Source organism: Solanum lycopersicum, chromosome 6 (assembly GCF_036512215.1).
Source record: "Solanum lycopersicum chromosome 6, SLM_r2.1".
Taxonomy (NCBI): domain Eukaryota; kingdom Viridiplantae; phylum Streptophyta; class Magnoliopsida; order Solanales; family Solanaceae; genus Solanum; species Solanum lycopersicum.
In genome coordinates, this window is record NC_090805.1 from 28,045,320 (window position 1) to 28,063,885 (window position 18,566).

Genomic DNA, 18,566 nt, shown 5'->3' on the forward strand with positions numbered 1-18,566 from the left:
CAACCAAACGACCCCTGGGTGTGTAGCTACAACATTAATACTTTTATATATTTTTTAAAAAAAAGACTCATCATTTTTAAATTTTGAAATTAAATATTTATGCTCAATGTGAAGAAATTAATTTATGTGAAAGCATTATTTTAACGAGTAATTGTTATTATTATTGTTGAATAATGAATCTTTAAAAAATGTGTATTTGAAAGTTTTGTAGTAGCAAATATTTATTTATAAAAGTAACACTAAAACTTGTAGTTTATCATTACAACATCTTGGGATATTTTAATATTTTGTTAAACTATAATTTACTCATTTGTATAATATGTATAAGAATTGAAGAAATTTAATAATCCTTATGGCTTATGAAATTTTTATATTTATACGAAAATATACCACTTAAAAAATTAAAATTATATGCCTAAATAAAATTTTTACTTTAAATCGATGTGATTTTAAAATCATATCCAAATGCGATCTTTTAGTGTTCACGAAAAGAATTGTGTGGGTACAAACGAAGTTGAATTTGTAAAATCAAAATTAAAGACAAATAAATTAGGTCAAATAAATCTATTCTCTTTTTTTCGGCTAAGCCAAATAAATGCAAGTAAATGAACTACATATTAAATTAGAAAAAAGTAAGATGATCCACAAAGTTAGTAATACTATTTATATTCACTAGGTTTCATGAACCTTTTTGGATAAGAATATATCTATTTATTATGATACTTAATATGGTGACTTTTGGAGTGATTTCTCAACCTATAAATAGGGTTTTTCATTCACTATTGTAATATATACAGATGAGACTTATATACACTTGAATAAGAGAAAAAATCCTCTTCTTCTATCTACTTCTCTTGTCTTTTTCTCCTTTATACTTATATTATTTTGAGCTTAGTATAACACGTTATCAACACGAATATGCTCTAAAAGTTGTAGCACTTCGCAAGAGTGTTGTAGTTGAAACACTTGTGAGCAGGATCATGTTCTATTTATTTAATCTTATTACACATTATATTTTCAAAAGTTACTCTTATACTAATAATTTATTTTAATATATATTTGTTATATAAAAAGGTAGAACATATTGGTTCGTTTTACTTTAACAATTTTATACATTGGTTTATGATTACACTAATAGTTCTTCGTTTCAGAATAGAATTGAAGAATAAAGAAGTAAATTTTCATGTTGATTTTCTTAGTGTTAATTATGAGGAACTTATTAATATTTATAATTACTAGAAGGTAAGACGATGAATTCAAGTCTCATCGCACCAAAAGGGTAAGACATCTGGTTAAAGTTTGGATGACATCATATTTGAGGGTAAGACGGTAGATTCATGTTTTATCACACCAAGAGGGAAAGACATCAATTTAATTTTTGATGTATGATGATAAGTATTGGGTTCAAGTCCCATAGAATATGGCCTAACACACCTTATATAGATAAGACATTGAGTTTGAGTCAATGCACCATAGTGATGATATAATGATGACCAACGTTTTGATAAAAAGACTTGAAATTCGTCCTATTGAATTTGCTCCATTCCTTGAAAAGAATGTGGTTATCAACATATGATAACTTTGAAATCGCATGTTGACTTGCTCTATTCTATCGTATGAATGTGGTAGCAATAAATAATTAGTCTGAAAAATGACAAATGATTAACGATATGAAAAAGGGCATGCAATGACGGAAATATAATAGTCATCGTTGTGGTAATTATAAAATAAAGAACACTAGGGGTTCTTCAATAGTCCTTCAAAATGTGAAGGCAATTTTTATTATCAAAATGGTGTGAAAGGTCATTTGACTTGTAAATGTTGTCAACCCAATAAATTGTCAAGTTTATAAAATTCTCCATCAAGAGACAAGAAGATAATGTGATGGTACACTTGTTCTTTCAAAGTGATGTTGAGGTGTGTCATGAAAATATGATGAATTTTAAAACCATGACAATGTACTTATAATGGAAATTTATGAAGTACGTATAAATGATTAGTCCATTCCTTGAAGAGAATGTGACTTTTGATGAGTATCGTGGATGCTCGATCATTTTATAAGAGAATGGGTCAAGATGTGATAAATCATTATGGGTTGAATATATGTCACAAGTCACCTCTATGGGAGGTTTGAGAAAAAAATGATACATGCCAACACTCACCTCTATGAAAGGTTTGAAAGGAAACAAATTTTATTGCAGAAATGGTTAATGATATTGTATGTTTATACGTCACTAAGGTATGTTTATTGTGAACTACAGAAAGGGCAAAAGAAAGAAATAATTCTTGCCTATAAGGGTTGTGGTCATTATTGTGTGGCAATACAAATTTGTCATTTGTTGTGTACCTAAGGTACAATAAAAGTAAAGCAAGAAACATGTCTTGCTCGTAATAATTTTAACCATGACAATAATGATATAATTTCTCCTTGAGGAGATGTTCACCATAGGATGGTGACATGGAATATGTAATAGTCAACAAAATTAAATTACAAGCTCTAACGAGTTGTGCTATATCAGAGGAATAATATTGGGTTGTAGTGAGTCTCAAAAGAAACTTTGAGACTATAAATTATGAAAAGATTTAATATCTTTAAATTACTACAACCGAAGTGGGTTATAAATATTACCCATTTTTTCCTTTTATTTGTTGCACACAAACATGGACATGCTGATGGAATCACATGCAAAAGTAAGCTATAAGTATATTAAAATAAATATCAGTTGGCATCATCGGTTGATCGTTCCGATTAAAATATGATGCAAAAATAATTGAGAATTCACATAGTTATATACTGAATAAATCAAATATTTTTCAAGAATTCTCTTATGTTACTTATTCTCTGATAATTTGATCATCGTATCAGTATACCAGCTAAGGTTGGGATTGTACTCCCTGAAAATTTTGGAACATATAAAAAGGTGAATATGGGCTCATTCACCTGCCATGTGGATCATTTGCAACTATATGATAGATGCATCTATGCGATGATCACATGTGCTTTGGTGTCAACTTACAAGTTGATGTTTGTAAGATTCTTTGCTCGAATTATTAAATTAAGAGCACAGTTCCAAATTCTGAAATTATATTGATAAATGCTTATTGATTTAGCAGAAATTATATGCCTCCAACTATAGCTAAATCATGGTTTTGAGAACAAAACTCCCAAAATAAGATTTGGTATGAGATAATTTTATTCAACATGTAGCAACACATTTATGCATCAAGCCAACAAGGCTTCCCCATTAAAATTTGTTTAGGGTCAGGAACCATATGATTTTCATCTATGTTGAATGTGCGATTATGGTTTTAATTGTTCCACCAAACACAAAGATGAACTCCCAAATAAGTTGGGATGAATGTTAGATTTTCTAACAATAGGGGAAGAGATTATTTTGACAACTAAAAATATGTGAGGTTAATTATAAATTAATAATATCCTCGTAAATAAATATGTGAACTTAAAGTTCAAGGGATAATTCATTTGCATAATATTGCAAATCAGTTGCCAGATGAATGCACTGACCCTATGATATAATTCAGCTGCAAATGCTCTAATGTGAAGTCCTTGAAGGACAGAGTCTATGATATGCCGAAAGCGTAATAGACCAATCGGTTTCAAATATAAGATTCCTTGAAGAAGGAGAGGAGCAAATGATCATGATAACGAGACAAGTGCTATAAAAAATCACATTGACATAACACTTCATAAAACCTCGGAAAAGGATCAGATACCTAGAAAATAATAAAAAATGAAGAGATCTCGATAAGTTATGTCTTGTTGAAATCGATATCAAATAACTGTCGACGTTATCTTTGATACGAGGTATCACTCAATAATATAAATTGTGACGAGGATCTTGAATTCAAGATTGTCATATAGTGGGCCAGATAAATGATTAGCCAAGTAAAGTATATTTTGTTTCACTTAGAAAAGTGACGTTTTGGACAGATAGTCCATAAATCAAGGTATAATGTCAATGCAATAAATTATTATGCGATGGTATAATCGTAATATATTAAGTACAATTTGTGCCCTAGGGCATAAAAATCTGTAGCAAAATTCCTGACATTATTGGAGATGTTTTCTCCTATAGTGGATGCAATGAAGTTTATTTTGATCTGGCAACATATGAAAAACTTGAATGCATATAATGAATAATTATCAGGTCTAGCTAGACAATGAAGGTTATATGAAAAATCCTTGAAACAATCGAGGTGTCTGAAGCATATAAGAGTTTGAAAGAAACTTTTACAATAAAGCTTCAAATATGAATTGAAATAGTCAAGGAATAAAAAGGTACAAAAGAATGACCCTAATTGTCCTTGTATTTTTATGAAAAGGTCTTGGTAAGACAGAATTTTTATCGTGACCTACAGATTGATAATTTGACAAATGAAATATTTCTCGATCAGTGCACATACACAGATATGTTTAATCACATTCATTGAGTACCTCAATGATTATGAAATTGCTTGAAAAAAATGATGATTCATCTTGATCTCAAGAGAAGGATGAAGAGATTCTTGGTAATGAAACTTCATTTCTTAGTGCAATCAGGGTACTAATGCATCTTGTTAATAATACTCGACCAGATATCTGTTTGCAGTAAATTTACTGGCAAAATTCGATTCCTCCCTAACAAAAAGACATTGAAATGGTGTTATGTATACACTTGAATATATTTGAAAGACCATAGACATGGGTTCATTCTATTCCAAAGAATTCAAGTCAAAGCCGATTGGTTACACAAATGCAGAATATTTATCTGATTCGCATAAAGCACGATCTCAAACACGCTATTTGTTTGCATATGGAGGTAAAATAATATCCTGGCGATCAATGAAGAAAATGTTGCTATGCAGAACTAAAATCCCTCCATGAAGCTAGCCGAGAGTGTGTCTAGTTGAGATAAATGACAAACCATATTCAGGAAATGTGTGGTTTTTCTTTGAAAAATAATATACCAATCACAATGTACGAAAATTGGAGACATCATCGCAAGAAATTAAGTGATATTTTAATCAGGGGGAGTATAATATGCGTTGCAATCTTTTTTCCTTGACTGAGGTTTTGTTCCACTGGGTTTTCCTGGCAAGGTTTTTAATAAGGCAACAAATAGTGCGTATCAAAAGATATGTGTACTCTTTTTCCTTCACTAGAATTTTTTTCCACTGGGTTTTTCCTAGTAAGGTTTTAACAAAGCACAATATCTGTGGACATCCTAGGGGGAGTGTTATAAATACACTGAATAAGTGGCTAGTCCATAAAGTTAATACATGAACAACTATCTATATTCACTAGGTTTCATGAACCTTTTTGGATAAGAATATATCTATTTATTATGATACTTAATATGATAACTTTTGGAGTGATTTCTCAACCTATAAATAGGGTTGTTCATTCACTATTGTAATATATACAGATGAGACTTATATACACTTGAATAAGAAGAAAATTCATCTTCTTCTATCTACTTCTCTTGTCTTCTTCTCCTTTATACTTATATTATTCTGAGCTTAAATTTTATATATATATATATATATATATATATATAATATATATATATATATATATATATATATATGAAATAACATCCTATAGTCATAACTTATTTAATATATGACAAACAAATTTAATGAAATAACGTTCTATAGGCATAATTTATTTCATATGTGACAAACAAATTTAATGAAATAACGTTCAATAGGCATAACTTATTTAATTACATTCTATGGGTATAGTTAAATTTGTTGCGGAGCATTTAATTTGTATATTACGTTTTTTGTTTATAATTTATGTAATGTTTTTTTTAATAAATAGATGCATGACCGCTAATTAAGGTAACATAAAATTAACATAATCCCATGATTCAAGGTAATAGATTTAAATCAAATATTTTTTTCAAAAAAGAGTTTCATAACAATATAAATACTATAACAATTGGTTTCTTCATAACACTAAAACAATATTATACGAAAAAAAAATTTGGTTCATCTATATTTTTGTATATTCAACGCGAAAATTTCTTGTTTTGGATGGCAAAAAAGAATACTATTGATTTGTATAGTATATAATTGAAATTTTTAAAAACGAATAATCAATGTTTTTTTCATTCTAATGGTTCACAAGTTTGTATTTCTGTTTGTACATAAATAGAGAAATTGTATATTAATAATTATATTCTAACCGTTGGTTTGAAAATATAACACATCTATATAATTATATGCGTTACAAATATAAACCATTTATATAAATAAAAGTTATTTGTGTTTGTATATAACTATAAACTCTATATGTAGATGATTATATGAATGTAATATTGAAATATACAGAAATGTACATATACCTAAACAATTTTGTATATAACTATCAAGATATACAAATTGCTATACAAACTTTTTAAACTATCAAGATATGCAAAAAAATAAGTTTGTATAGCGATTTGTATATCTTGATATTTATATACAAAATTGTTTAGGTATATATATATTTCTGTATATTTAAATATTACATTCATATGATCATCTACAGATTGAGTTTATAGTTATATACAAACACAAATAAAATTTTTATAGTTTAAACTATCAAGATATGCAAAAAATTAAGTTTGTGTAGTGACTGGTATATCTTGATAGTTATATTCAAAATTGTTTAGGTATATGTATATTTCTGTATATTTAAGTATTACATTCATATAATCATCTACATATAGAGTTTATAGTTATATCAAACAGAAATAATTTTTATAGTTTAAACTATCAAGATATGCAAAAAAATTAAGTTTGTATAGCGAATTGTATATCTTGATAGTTATATACAAAATTGTTTAGGTATATGTATATTTTTGTATATTTAAATATTATATTCATATAATCATCTACATATAGAGTTTATAGTTATACACAAACACAAATAATTTTTATAGTTTAAACTATCAAGATATGAGAAAAAATAAGTTTGTATAGTGATTTGTATATCTTGATAGTTATATACAAAATTTGGTTTAGGTATATGTATATTTCTGTATATTTAAATATTACATTCATATAATCATCTATATATAGAGTTTATAGTTATAAACAAACACAAATAATTTTTATTTTTACAAATGGTTTATATTTGTAAAGCATATAATTATATAAATTGTGTCATTCGAATTTTTGAACCAACAGTTAGAATATAATTATTAATATACAATTTCTCTATTTTTGTACAAACAAAAATACATACTTTTGAACCATTAGAATGAACAAAACATTGATTATTCGTTTTTGAAATTTTCAATTATATACTATACAAATCAATTGTATTCTTTTTTGCTGTTCAAAACATGAAATTTTCGCATTGAATATACAAGAATATTGATGAACTAGATTTTTTTTTTGTATAACATTGTTTTAGCGTTATGAAGAAACCAATTGTTATAGTGTTTATATCGTTATCAAACTCTTTTTAAAAAAAAACATTTGATTTAAATCTACTACCTTGAATCATGGGAGTATGTTAATTTTATGTTACCTTAATTAGCGGTCATGCATCTATTTATATAAAAAAATTATATAAATTATAAACAAAAAACTTAATATACAAATTAAATGCTCCGCAACAAACTTAACTATACCCATAGAATGTAAGAATAAATTACCTATAAACACAACTTTATTTTTCATAATTTCTCTTATTCCCTATCATTTAAAAATATTTCTAAAATCCCACTTTTTCCTTTCAAACCCATTGTTCCAGATACATAAAGTTATACACATTTTTTTTCTATTTTCACTCCTTATTTCACTCCCTCATCCTTTTCCTATTTTTACTCACTCTATCTCTTCCTATTTTCACTCCCTTAATCTTTACTTCCTTCATTTTTTAATATTCAGATTTAATTCTCTCTATTTTCAGTAATATCTCTCCACAATTTTTTTCAAAACATCTCAAGTTTTCGCTTTACAATTTTTTCCAAAGAATTACCGGATTCTCCTTCATTTTCACCTTCACAATATGCATAAGGAAAAGGTAAAAGATATGATGTATTCATATTGTTTCCTGCAAAAAAATCAGTTTTAGGAGATCCCCTTTTGCTGGTGAAACTACATTATGAAATGAAAAGAAGTAGTCTCTACCAAATGTATCATTTTATCATGTATCAAGTGTTGCTATGTATCTTCTACGGTTATTCAAATTTAGAAGAATATGTTTCCGTACACAATATCAAATTATATTCGTGATGCATTTGTGAGTGAAGAAACTGAGGAAGGACACATGCTCGAGCTTTAAATCTATTGTTTTACAAATTTTCAAAATCCCTCATTTTTGCGCATTAAATTAATGTATCAGCGCATCATATTAATGTATCTCACGCATCAGATTAATGTATCATGTATAAAATGTAATGTATCTTACTTAACGATTAATGTATCATCGCTTATTTTAGTTATGATACGCAAATTCAAATTTATACTAAATGTATCTGATATGTAACAATTACCAAACAATAATATATCGATCTCAAACAATTACTATAATGTACTTTTAAAAAAAATTTGAAGTGTTGTATTTCTCAAATAAAATAACATACATAAATAATAATATATCAAACACTATTTTTTTAGTTATGATACGTAAATTCAAATTTATACTAGATGTATCTTATACATAACAATTACCAAACAATAATCTATCGATCTCAAACTTAAAATCTTATGGGCAACACTTACTTATTTAATATATCTAGTAAAAATATAATATCTATCAATTCAATCGAAAGGATCTACATGATCTCAAACAAAAGAACATACATAAATATAATAATATACCATGCACTAATTTTTTAGTTATGATACGTAAATTTGAATTTATACTAAATGTATTTGTAACATAACAATTGCCAAATAATAATGTATTGATCTCAAACCTAAAATTTTATGGGCAACACTTTCTTATTTAGTGTACCAAGTAGAAATACAACACTTATCAATTTAAATTGAAAAAATCTTCTCAAAAATTTTGATAATTTTTAATCAAAATCGAAAGAATCTTCAATGAGTGGAGAAAAATTTAAAATCTCAAAATTTTCGATAATTTTGAATCAAAATCGAAAAGATATTCGATGAACTTGAAGATTTACAAAAGAAAACGTTTGTCCAACAACGATTCCATACAATCCTTCATAACTCATCCTGCTTTTCAAAATTTGGACAATTTTTTTTATGAAACAGAAAGAACGATGAACAAAAAGAAGAAATTTAATTTTTTGATTTTTTTGGATTGTTACACTATAGGATTTTGAATTCGATAATAATTTTGAATGAAATAACGTAATTTGTGAAATCTTAATTTAATTTTCAGTTTTTCCCCTTAATTAGTGGAACAAATGGATACTATGAGATTTTAAATTGATTTATAGCTTTTTTCCCTTAATAAGTGCAACAGATTGATACATAATGTATCAACAATAATGTATCCGGATCCTTAATTATGAATCTGAAATGTCTAGAAATATGGGATTTATGTAATTATAAAAATAATTGGGATAGAAGGTAATTTAGGTTTTACACTATGATATTTATGTAAGTTATACTTAAATAAAATATGCCTATAGAACGTTATTTCATTAAATCTATTTGTCATATATGAAAATTTTCCATATATAGATAAACTAGTATATGATATTAAATAAATTATTAATTTAATCATTAAACATGAATTGAAATTATTATTTAATAGTTAACCGTTTATTAATTAAATAAACATTCAAAAATCTAAAAAATAACATTTCGAGTCATTAGAAATAACTAATGAAAAATATGAGCTAAGAGTTGCTAAAGTCTACCATATATATACGTCACATTAACTAGAAATTATTTGTTTGATGAAATATGCCACAAGTGAGTAAACATGACCCATCACTTTATTGATTTGTTGTACCCTTTCCTCCATTTTCATGTGAAAGCTAGTGGAGGCGTTTAGCACCTCATTTTCTTTATCACATATGAGATATATATTAATATATTAATAAATAATGCATTCAAATAACGTCATAAATGCAATATAGTGATATTTATTTTTTAAAATCAGTAAATATTAAATAACTCACGTGTCAAATATTATATTAATTTGTATTAAATTTATTTAGTAACAAATAACTCTCTTTAAATAATAAAATAAAATCTGTAAGTTAAGTTATTTAAATAAATTTACTAGTACAATATAAAACATAAAATAAAATAAAAACTAAAATAATTAAAACAATTTGAGGGTTATTATATTTTTGTTTTCACATAATTAATCACATGGTATTAAATCTTATGTATTACTAATACCACCAAATGAAAGGTATTAGTTATATGGAGTATGACTGATTTATACGTAGGCCCAGCACTTTTACCAAATATAGTACTACTAAATAATTGTAACACTCCATAAATTCTTTTGTGCTAAGACTCGAACCGTCCTTTGTAATGACTGAGATTTTGGCAAGAAGTTTAAAATTTCTTGAATAGTTAAGTCATTAGAGATAGCACCTTAAGTTCCAAGGAGAGCAGAAGAGAAAAGCGTTCAAATCATTCCTAAGTTATCTTAAAATTTGGGTCAAACTTTAAATAATCATAAATTTTAGTACATAAAGATCTAGGAGCCCCATTAGATATTAAATTAAAGCTCTTTGAGCCATCTTTCAAACACCACTAAGATTACTCAATTTCGATCTCTGAGTAAAAAGTTATGAATGATTTACTAACGGCGCGCAATCCTTGCAACAACTCCGCGATACAGAGCCAATATGGACTTCACTGCCTGGTGAAAAATGATTTCGATTCCCAGCTCGTTTCAATTAATTCTTTAGGGGTATTTTAGTCCTAAAACCCTTAGAAGGTCATCTAAATTTCCCTAAATGTGTAGAAAATCAGTTTTTACAAATCAAACCATCTCATTCACTCCAAAGATTCTACGCTCAAGAAAATCAAGAATCGCTAAGGCTAAGTTCATCTTTCAAGATTTTCCTTCAAGTTCTTCAAGAAGATGATTCCTTCAAGTATGTAAGCTTCCATAGTGTTTGGTTTGTTCACCCACACGCCAATCATGTTAAATGTCAACTTTAAATTCGTTTTAAGAGTTGAAACATTGATATTGTTGTTATATATTCATGAATTTGCTTTCATTCTTGAATTGGGCTGAGATTGATGAGTTTCTTGAGGAAATCGAGTCGATTCTAGAGTTGTGTTTGATTTAGATCCTTGAGTACATGTATTCGGTATCTAAATCTAAAGAGAATTTGAGCAAAAGAATAAAACTTAGGTGAATTAGGGTTAGAAAACGAGGAAGAAAAAGTCAGACAAGAAACATGTAGCAGGTCTGTAGCGGATCTTTTTCTCCAGTGTGTAAATTTTCTCTTCGCGCAGCGAAGAGGTCGCGGACTCCACTGTTTCAAAAATTATTTCGAGCAAAACATTTTAAATTATCTCCGCATCGCGGACTTGCTCCCCAGACGGTGTTTTTCAACCGTTTCTCATGCTCAACTATCTAAAAAAGCACTCCTAAACATCAAGATATATTTTCTACCACAAATCATAACCTTGAATTCATAATTTACATTAAAGGTAGGGCTAAGAGTTAAGTCTTAAGAGTTCTTTCAAACATGTTGAAAAAGTCCATTTGAATTATTTGAGGGGTCTTCTACAATTTCTAGTAATTTTTTTCAAGACTCGAGCAAGTGAGTATGAGAGTGATGAGAAAATATTCACGGGTCTACTTCATTATCATGAGATCCTTCGTATCATGAACCATAACTTTTGAATTCATAATTCACATTCAAGAGAGAGTTAAGAGAAGAGTTCAAGAAAGCTTTTGAGTTCAATTGTGAACCCTTTGAAGTAAACTATGGATTTAAAATAAGTTTTGAGAAAGTAAGTAAGAGAAAGAGAAGAGTCGTATTCATGAGTTCCATATTACCATTTATACCTTTGAGTCGAGTTGTTCACGCTCATAACTTCCGCATGAACTCCATCAGTTAAGTACCTTTGAAAGGAGCAACATCTACAAGTTCAAAGTCTTAGTGATTAGTTTTTAACACATTTGACTTTATATTTCTAATCATGGGACTATAAAATGTTACACATGAAGTCCTTGAGTTGAATTGTTCATGCCCATAATTCCACATGAACCTTATAAGTCAAATAGTCCTGAGATGGGAAGTATCCTTGAGTTGAGTAGTTGATGCTCATAATTCCACATGAACCCTCCAAGTTTGAAATTGTCCATAAGCATGAGATCACGAATCTTGAATGCATAATCCAATTCAAGGAAAGTTAAGATCAATGTTAAGAGAAGTTAAGAGTCAAGTTTAGAAGTTAAGAGCAAGTCAAAGTAAAGTTATAAAGTTTTCAAAAGTCTTTTACAAACGTTTTCACTTTGTTTAAAAGACTTAAAGTATTTCAAGTTGAGTCACAATTAAAGTTGAAATTTTGTTCTTCAAAAAAGTATATGGGGACTAAGTATTCCTAAGAGATTAAAAGTATTTTCACATTTAGATAAGAACAGAATCTGAGATTTCTAAAGAGCTTTCGGGCTAGTTTTCAGAAAAGAGTAATCACTTTCTAAATAAAGCAAGAGAGGAAATTGAGATTTCCAAGATAGCCTTTGAGATAAGCTTTTAGCACTAATATCAAATCACAGAAGAAGTATGTTTTTTAAAACATAAGAGCTAGTATATTTTGGGAGTAGTATTGAGCCCCGTTATGAGAGAGAGTTCAGACAACTCACAATCCCCATAAACCATGTAGAAATCATGGGTAGAAAAGGGTCATAATTTTTAGATGAACCCTTTTCACATAGACTAGTGGATCCATTAGAAGTTCAGGTCCTATACCTTTGGCCGGGTATAAGATGCGCTGGCAGCGTGAGATAGATTGTTGTATCATCACTATAGCTCTTATGTGATGTTTGTTGATTAGAGAAACTTCCACAGTGGTAATTGAGTGGTTCCTTAAACTTAGTATGAATAGGGATATGATACTTTATTCATGCACTGCACAAGTAGACTTTGAGAGGGAGCATGGTATGTCTTTTATGATATTATGATTATGAGTTAAAATCATGTTTTAAACAGTTTTTCTTTATAATTCACTTGTTTTAAACTGCTTTATATTGAAATGAGTTCAATCAAGTATCACGAGTTGAGTATTTTGAGTTGAGTACCTTAAGTTGAGTATCTTGAGTTGATATGTGCTTCATTGAGTCGAGTATCATATCTTTGAAGTTGAGTATCTAATCTCTGAGTTGAGTTGAGTATCCTTGAGTATTTCCTTGGGTTGAGCAAGTTTGAAAAAGGTAAGTATGTTCCGTTTCATCAAGTTCAAGCTTATGTTTATGTTTTAGAATTTCTCGTACATGCTCGTTTGACCTGCATCTTCTCATGATGCAGACAAAAGTATTTAGGATCATCAACAGGAGGTTCGTTGATACACTTGAGAGTTTGAGTTAGGTATGGTGAACCTCCTTACTTCTTGAGGATTTCATTTACTCTTTAGTTTAGTCAAAATGTCGTGGGTCTTGTCCCGACTTCCATCATTATCATTTAGAGCCTTCATAGATAATCAATATAGTTGAGAAGTTCGTATTATTCATTTATGTTATTAAATATTTTAAAGGCTTAAGTTGTCTATCTATGGCGAGTTGAATATGTTATTTGTATTATTCACAGTTTTCTTTTGAGTTAAAGTTTTGTATTTAACTTACAAGAGTTGTTATTCTGTTTTTAAGATGTTGCATACTTAAGTTAGTCTTCCGCTTGTAGTCAGCCGGGATAAGGGTTCGCTTGGGGACCATCAATGGTTCTTAAGTGTCGGCTACATCCATGATGTAGACTCGGGTCGTGACAATAACAACATACAAAATAGACATAATACATAAATATGACCCTTAACTTGGCGTCAGATGTCAACTATGACCTTTAACTTTGGATGTGCACAAGTAGGCACTGAAACTTATATATTGAACAAAAACACATTCTGTTCTACCTTAGAGCTTATGCCATTTCTCAAAATGGCCCCTTAGGAATGAGAGCTTATGCTGATATTTAAACCAAATGACCCTTCAGAGAATGAGAGGTTATGCCAATTCTCAAAATGTGAGTTCTAATGCATGATATCTTTTTAGGACCTATGATGTCATGCAATTGAATTCAACTTGATCTAAAGAAAATAGAAGGAAGAGTCCATTTGGATTGACTTAAAAAAATAGTTTTTAAGTCAAAAATAAAAAGTCAAACTGAAATGACTTTTAAATAATAATAAAAAAGTAGGGGAAGATCTATTTTTGATTTCTGAGTTATTTTAAGTCATTTTTGATTTATTTTAAGTCATTATTTACCTTGTCAAATACTTCGTAACATATTTTAAGTCATTGTTGACTTATTTTAAGTTATCTTTCATATTTGTCAAACACTTTCAAAAGTCAAAACCTAACTTAAAAGTATGTTTGATCAACTTTTATACTCATCCAAACGGGTTCTAATTGGAGTTTGACATGGCCTAATATTTCTAAGGAATATGCAACAACTTTTTTATACTGGTTAGATATTACAAAATAATTGTTGAGGGTTTCTCTAAGATAATCGTTACATTGACATATTTAACTTAGAGTGGGTTTAACTTAGAGAAGTGTGGATTTTCGATGATCAGATAGAGAAGAAGATTTTATTTCATAAAATAAAAATTATGTTATTGACTACAATTTTAATTTGACCTTATTACCACCTAATAGGGGTGTACATGACTAGGTTGGTTCGGGTTTTTCAAATATCAAACCAAATCATTTTTGTTGAATTTTTGAATTTATAAACCAAACTAAACCAATAAAACTCGGGCTTTTCAACTTCGGGGTTTTTTGGATTTTTCAAATTTTTGGATTTTTGTGTAACGTATTCATACAAACATATAATTTACTTGTACTTCAAATATTTCGATAGTCCTACTAAAATGCAACTATTTAAGTTATTTCTTAAGAAAATAATACAAAATATAATATATTTTATGACACTAAAATATCCAACAAAAAATAATAATAAAATCGGGTAAATTAAGTCATAATGAAAATGATCATAATTTAAAAGTACTGAATCATGCTAAAATAAGTTTAACAAGTATTAGTTACATGACTAAATATCAAAAGAAAGTGAAATGGTCTCGGGTCATTTTTTTAATTGAAACTAAACCAACCAAATATAGTCGGATGTTTTTTTTCAACACCAAATCAAGTCAAACCAAACCACTAGTCATTTTTTTTGGTTTGACTCGATTTGCGATTTAATTGTTCAATTTTCAATTCGATTTTGTACACCCTTATAATACCTATCATGGAGAGTGGTTCCTCTATGTGTCTCTTCTCAATTCAGCGACATAATTGTCTAGATTTTTACTCCATAAAGAATTCATCTTCAATCCATATTTGTTTTACTCTCTATTCTCTAATTTAGAGAGTAAAATAGAGAATGAGCTCTACAACCACCCTTCATTTTACTCTTTATTCTCCATTTTGTAGAGAGTTGAATAGTAGTTCTACATATTTGGAAAATTACTATTCATATTCTCTATTTCACTTTTTGTTTATTTTAAAATTATTTCTATGGCATAATATTTGTAACTTAAATATTATAAATTATATAAATTATGCCAACTTTATTAAAGCATTTACAGGAGCAACATAATAATCTTCAAAGTTGAGTAGTTATGTAATGATAATGTAATTGTAATTCATTAAAGCTTTCATTTTTATTTGAATTGTCCATAAATATGTATACATTAGTGGCCAAGCCAGAAATTTCACGAAGGATGTCCAAGTACTAAAGTGAATCCGCTCTTTTTAAAAAGTGAAAAAATAGTTACTAGTAAGATTCAAACACACGAACACTTTAAGTTTGCATGTCTCTACTCTTTCAAGACACCTGAAACCACCAGGCTACAGTAGATTGTTGTGTCAAGAGTGTCCAAAATATATTACTTATCCACTTTATTTATCACTTTTTACGTATATACGATATAATTTTCTGACGAAGGGTGTCCAATTAGCGTCAATATATATATATATATATATATATATATATATATATATATATATATATATATATATATGTTATTTTGAAATAACATAAATTCTGGAAATTTATGTTATTTTAAAATTTAGAACAAAATATTTTATATTAGATAAAGAATTTGAGAAAACTAAACTTTTGTATTACGTGAACATTATATAGAGCGAAGAAGAAAGAAATGATTTCTATTATGAAATAAAAAAATAACAACATAATATTGATAAGAGTAGAAAATTCTTTTTTTAGAGAGCAAAATAAAAAATTGGATTGGAGTTGATTGTTTGAAACACCTATTAAGAAAATAATTATTGACCTAGTGAGATTATCATTTTACCTTAAATTGGCACATATATTAAGAAAACAATTATTGACCTAGTGAGTTATCATTTTACTCATATTAATTATGAAGTTGATGAATTAAAAATCAAAGATTTTCAAAAGTTCTTTTGTTTTTCGAAGTAGGTAAAAATATTTTATTTATTTTTTAATTTGTCAAAATAGACAAGTAATTAAGGACAATTAAAACTAAAGAATAATTACGGATAGGGAAAGTAAAAAACTCGAAAATAAAATACTAGGCGATAAGGTTAAAGAAGATGGTAAAAAATGGGGAGTATAATTTTCTAAGTCAATTCAGAAGAAACAAAGATCCATCCGTGTTTATACCGTGTATATCTATCTAGAGAACCACAATTTTATAGGAATACTCAAATTAAACTTTATAATTATTTGACACAACATTCAGCTCATGTCCATGTCAAAAACAATAACCAGTGGTAAGATAAAGCCTGTGCCCACTATACCTCATTTTCCACACAATTTAGTCCCCATCCCACCCTAATCTTTATTTGTTTATTCCATGCCACCATCCAATTTGGCCTAGACTCTTCTTGGTGAAGGTATAAAACAACACTCACTTGTTTACTCTTAATAATGTTGAAGAATCAATGTAAAAGATGCGCATATCTTAATTTCACATACAATATTGTAATTTTTACTAAAATTAAAGCTCACAATCAACGGATATTCCTTTTATTGCATCTTTTTTCTCAGAGTAAATTCAACTAATTAATAATATAAGATTTGGATGTTTAAAAATTATTACTTTGTTTAAAGCAATACAAATTACCACGTTTTTTTGTGAATTTTAACCCAATTACTTCATACCATATTATTTATTATTACCTGTAACATAAAAACCGAGGACAGAAATGGAAAACAAAATCCATTGGTTGCTTTGTCATAAAGGTCAAACCATTCAGATTACGTGCTATAAATACTAAACTCCAGAACCATTTGCTCAACAAACACATATCTAGAGTATTTCGAATTTTATTTTATTCTGTTAACGTGAAAATGGGATCACGTTACGAAGTTGAAGTAAAAATAACTTCAGCCAAAGATTTGAAGAACATCAACTGGCGTTACGGTCCACTCAAACCATACGCAGTTGTCTGGGTTGATCCTAATGCTAAATGCTCCACTAGAGTCGATGAAGATGGTGATACTTCCCCTTATTGGAACGATAAACTTGTGATTCCTTTGTATTCTCCCATTGATGAATCCGTATTGTATATCGATATGGTTCACGCTGTTGGCGCTGAAGAGGACACAAAGCCTCTTATCGGATCCGCTAAGATTCCTCTTAGCGAAGTCGTAGAGGAGGCTGGGGTAGGCGGTGAGGTGGAGCGTACGCTCCAACTCAAACGCCCTTCTGGCCGTCCTCAAGGGAAGGTAAAAGTACAGGTTACCGTACGCGACCCACGCTATCGTGCGCGGGATGCCTATTACGCACCTCCGTACGGTGTGCCCCCTCCGGCCCAGCCTTATAATTATGGGGCCCCAATTCTGCCTTACGGGCAGCCGGGTGTGGGTAATTACGGTCAGGCAGGTGGTGTTTATGGTTACGAAGAGGAGAAGAAGAAGAGTAAATTTGGCATGGGGACAGGATTGGCAGTGGGTGCAGTAGCGGGGGTATTGGGTGGAGTGGCGATAGCAGAGGGTATTGATCACTTGGAGAATAGTATCGCGGAAGATGCGGCGGAGAAAGTGGAGGAAGATCTCGCCGACGACGATGGTGATTACGGCGATGATGACTTTTAATTAAGCTACCGTTAAGTAATATTCTTACAGTATTTTTTACGCCCAATAAAGTCAGTGAGTGAGTAGGAGCTATTGTGAAAAAGGAAGAAGGGAATAAGCTTATATTTTCTAGTAAATCATTAATATTGGCTTCTCACAAAGCAAAGAAAAAAATTTGGATACTATTATTTAATGATAGATTTTAACTCGATCGAATATATCCAATGTTATAGAGAAAAGTTGTTCGAGATATATATTTTTGAGTGTTTGAAAAAGTTTATTTGTATCGATATTTATATCAACTCAATGTAATTTTTATTATTATGCGATTTAATAAAGTAAAATAATCAATAAGTTTCACCACATGATATACATATATTGACTTGGTGTAAA

The 18,566-nt window shown here is 29.1% G+C and overlaps 1 protein-coding gene across 1 annotated transcript; it reads left to right on the plus strand.

Annotated features, from left to right (window-relative positions):
- Positions 1-17,031: 17,031 nt before the first annotated feature.
- On the plus strand, positions 17,032-18,566 carry LOC101263030 (protein SRC2). The gene has a single exon (XM_004240676.5). The coding sequence runs from the start codon at positions 17,448-17,450 to the stop codon at positions 18,192-18,194; it is 747 nt and encodes a 248-aa protein (XP_004240724.1). The 5' UTR covers positions 17,032-17,447; the 3' UTR covers positions 18,195-18,566.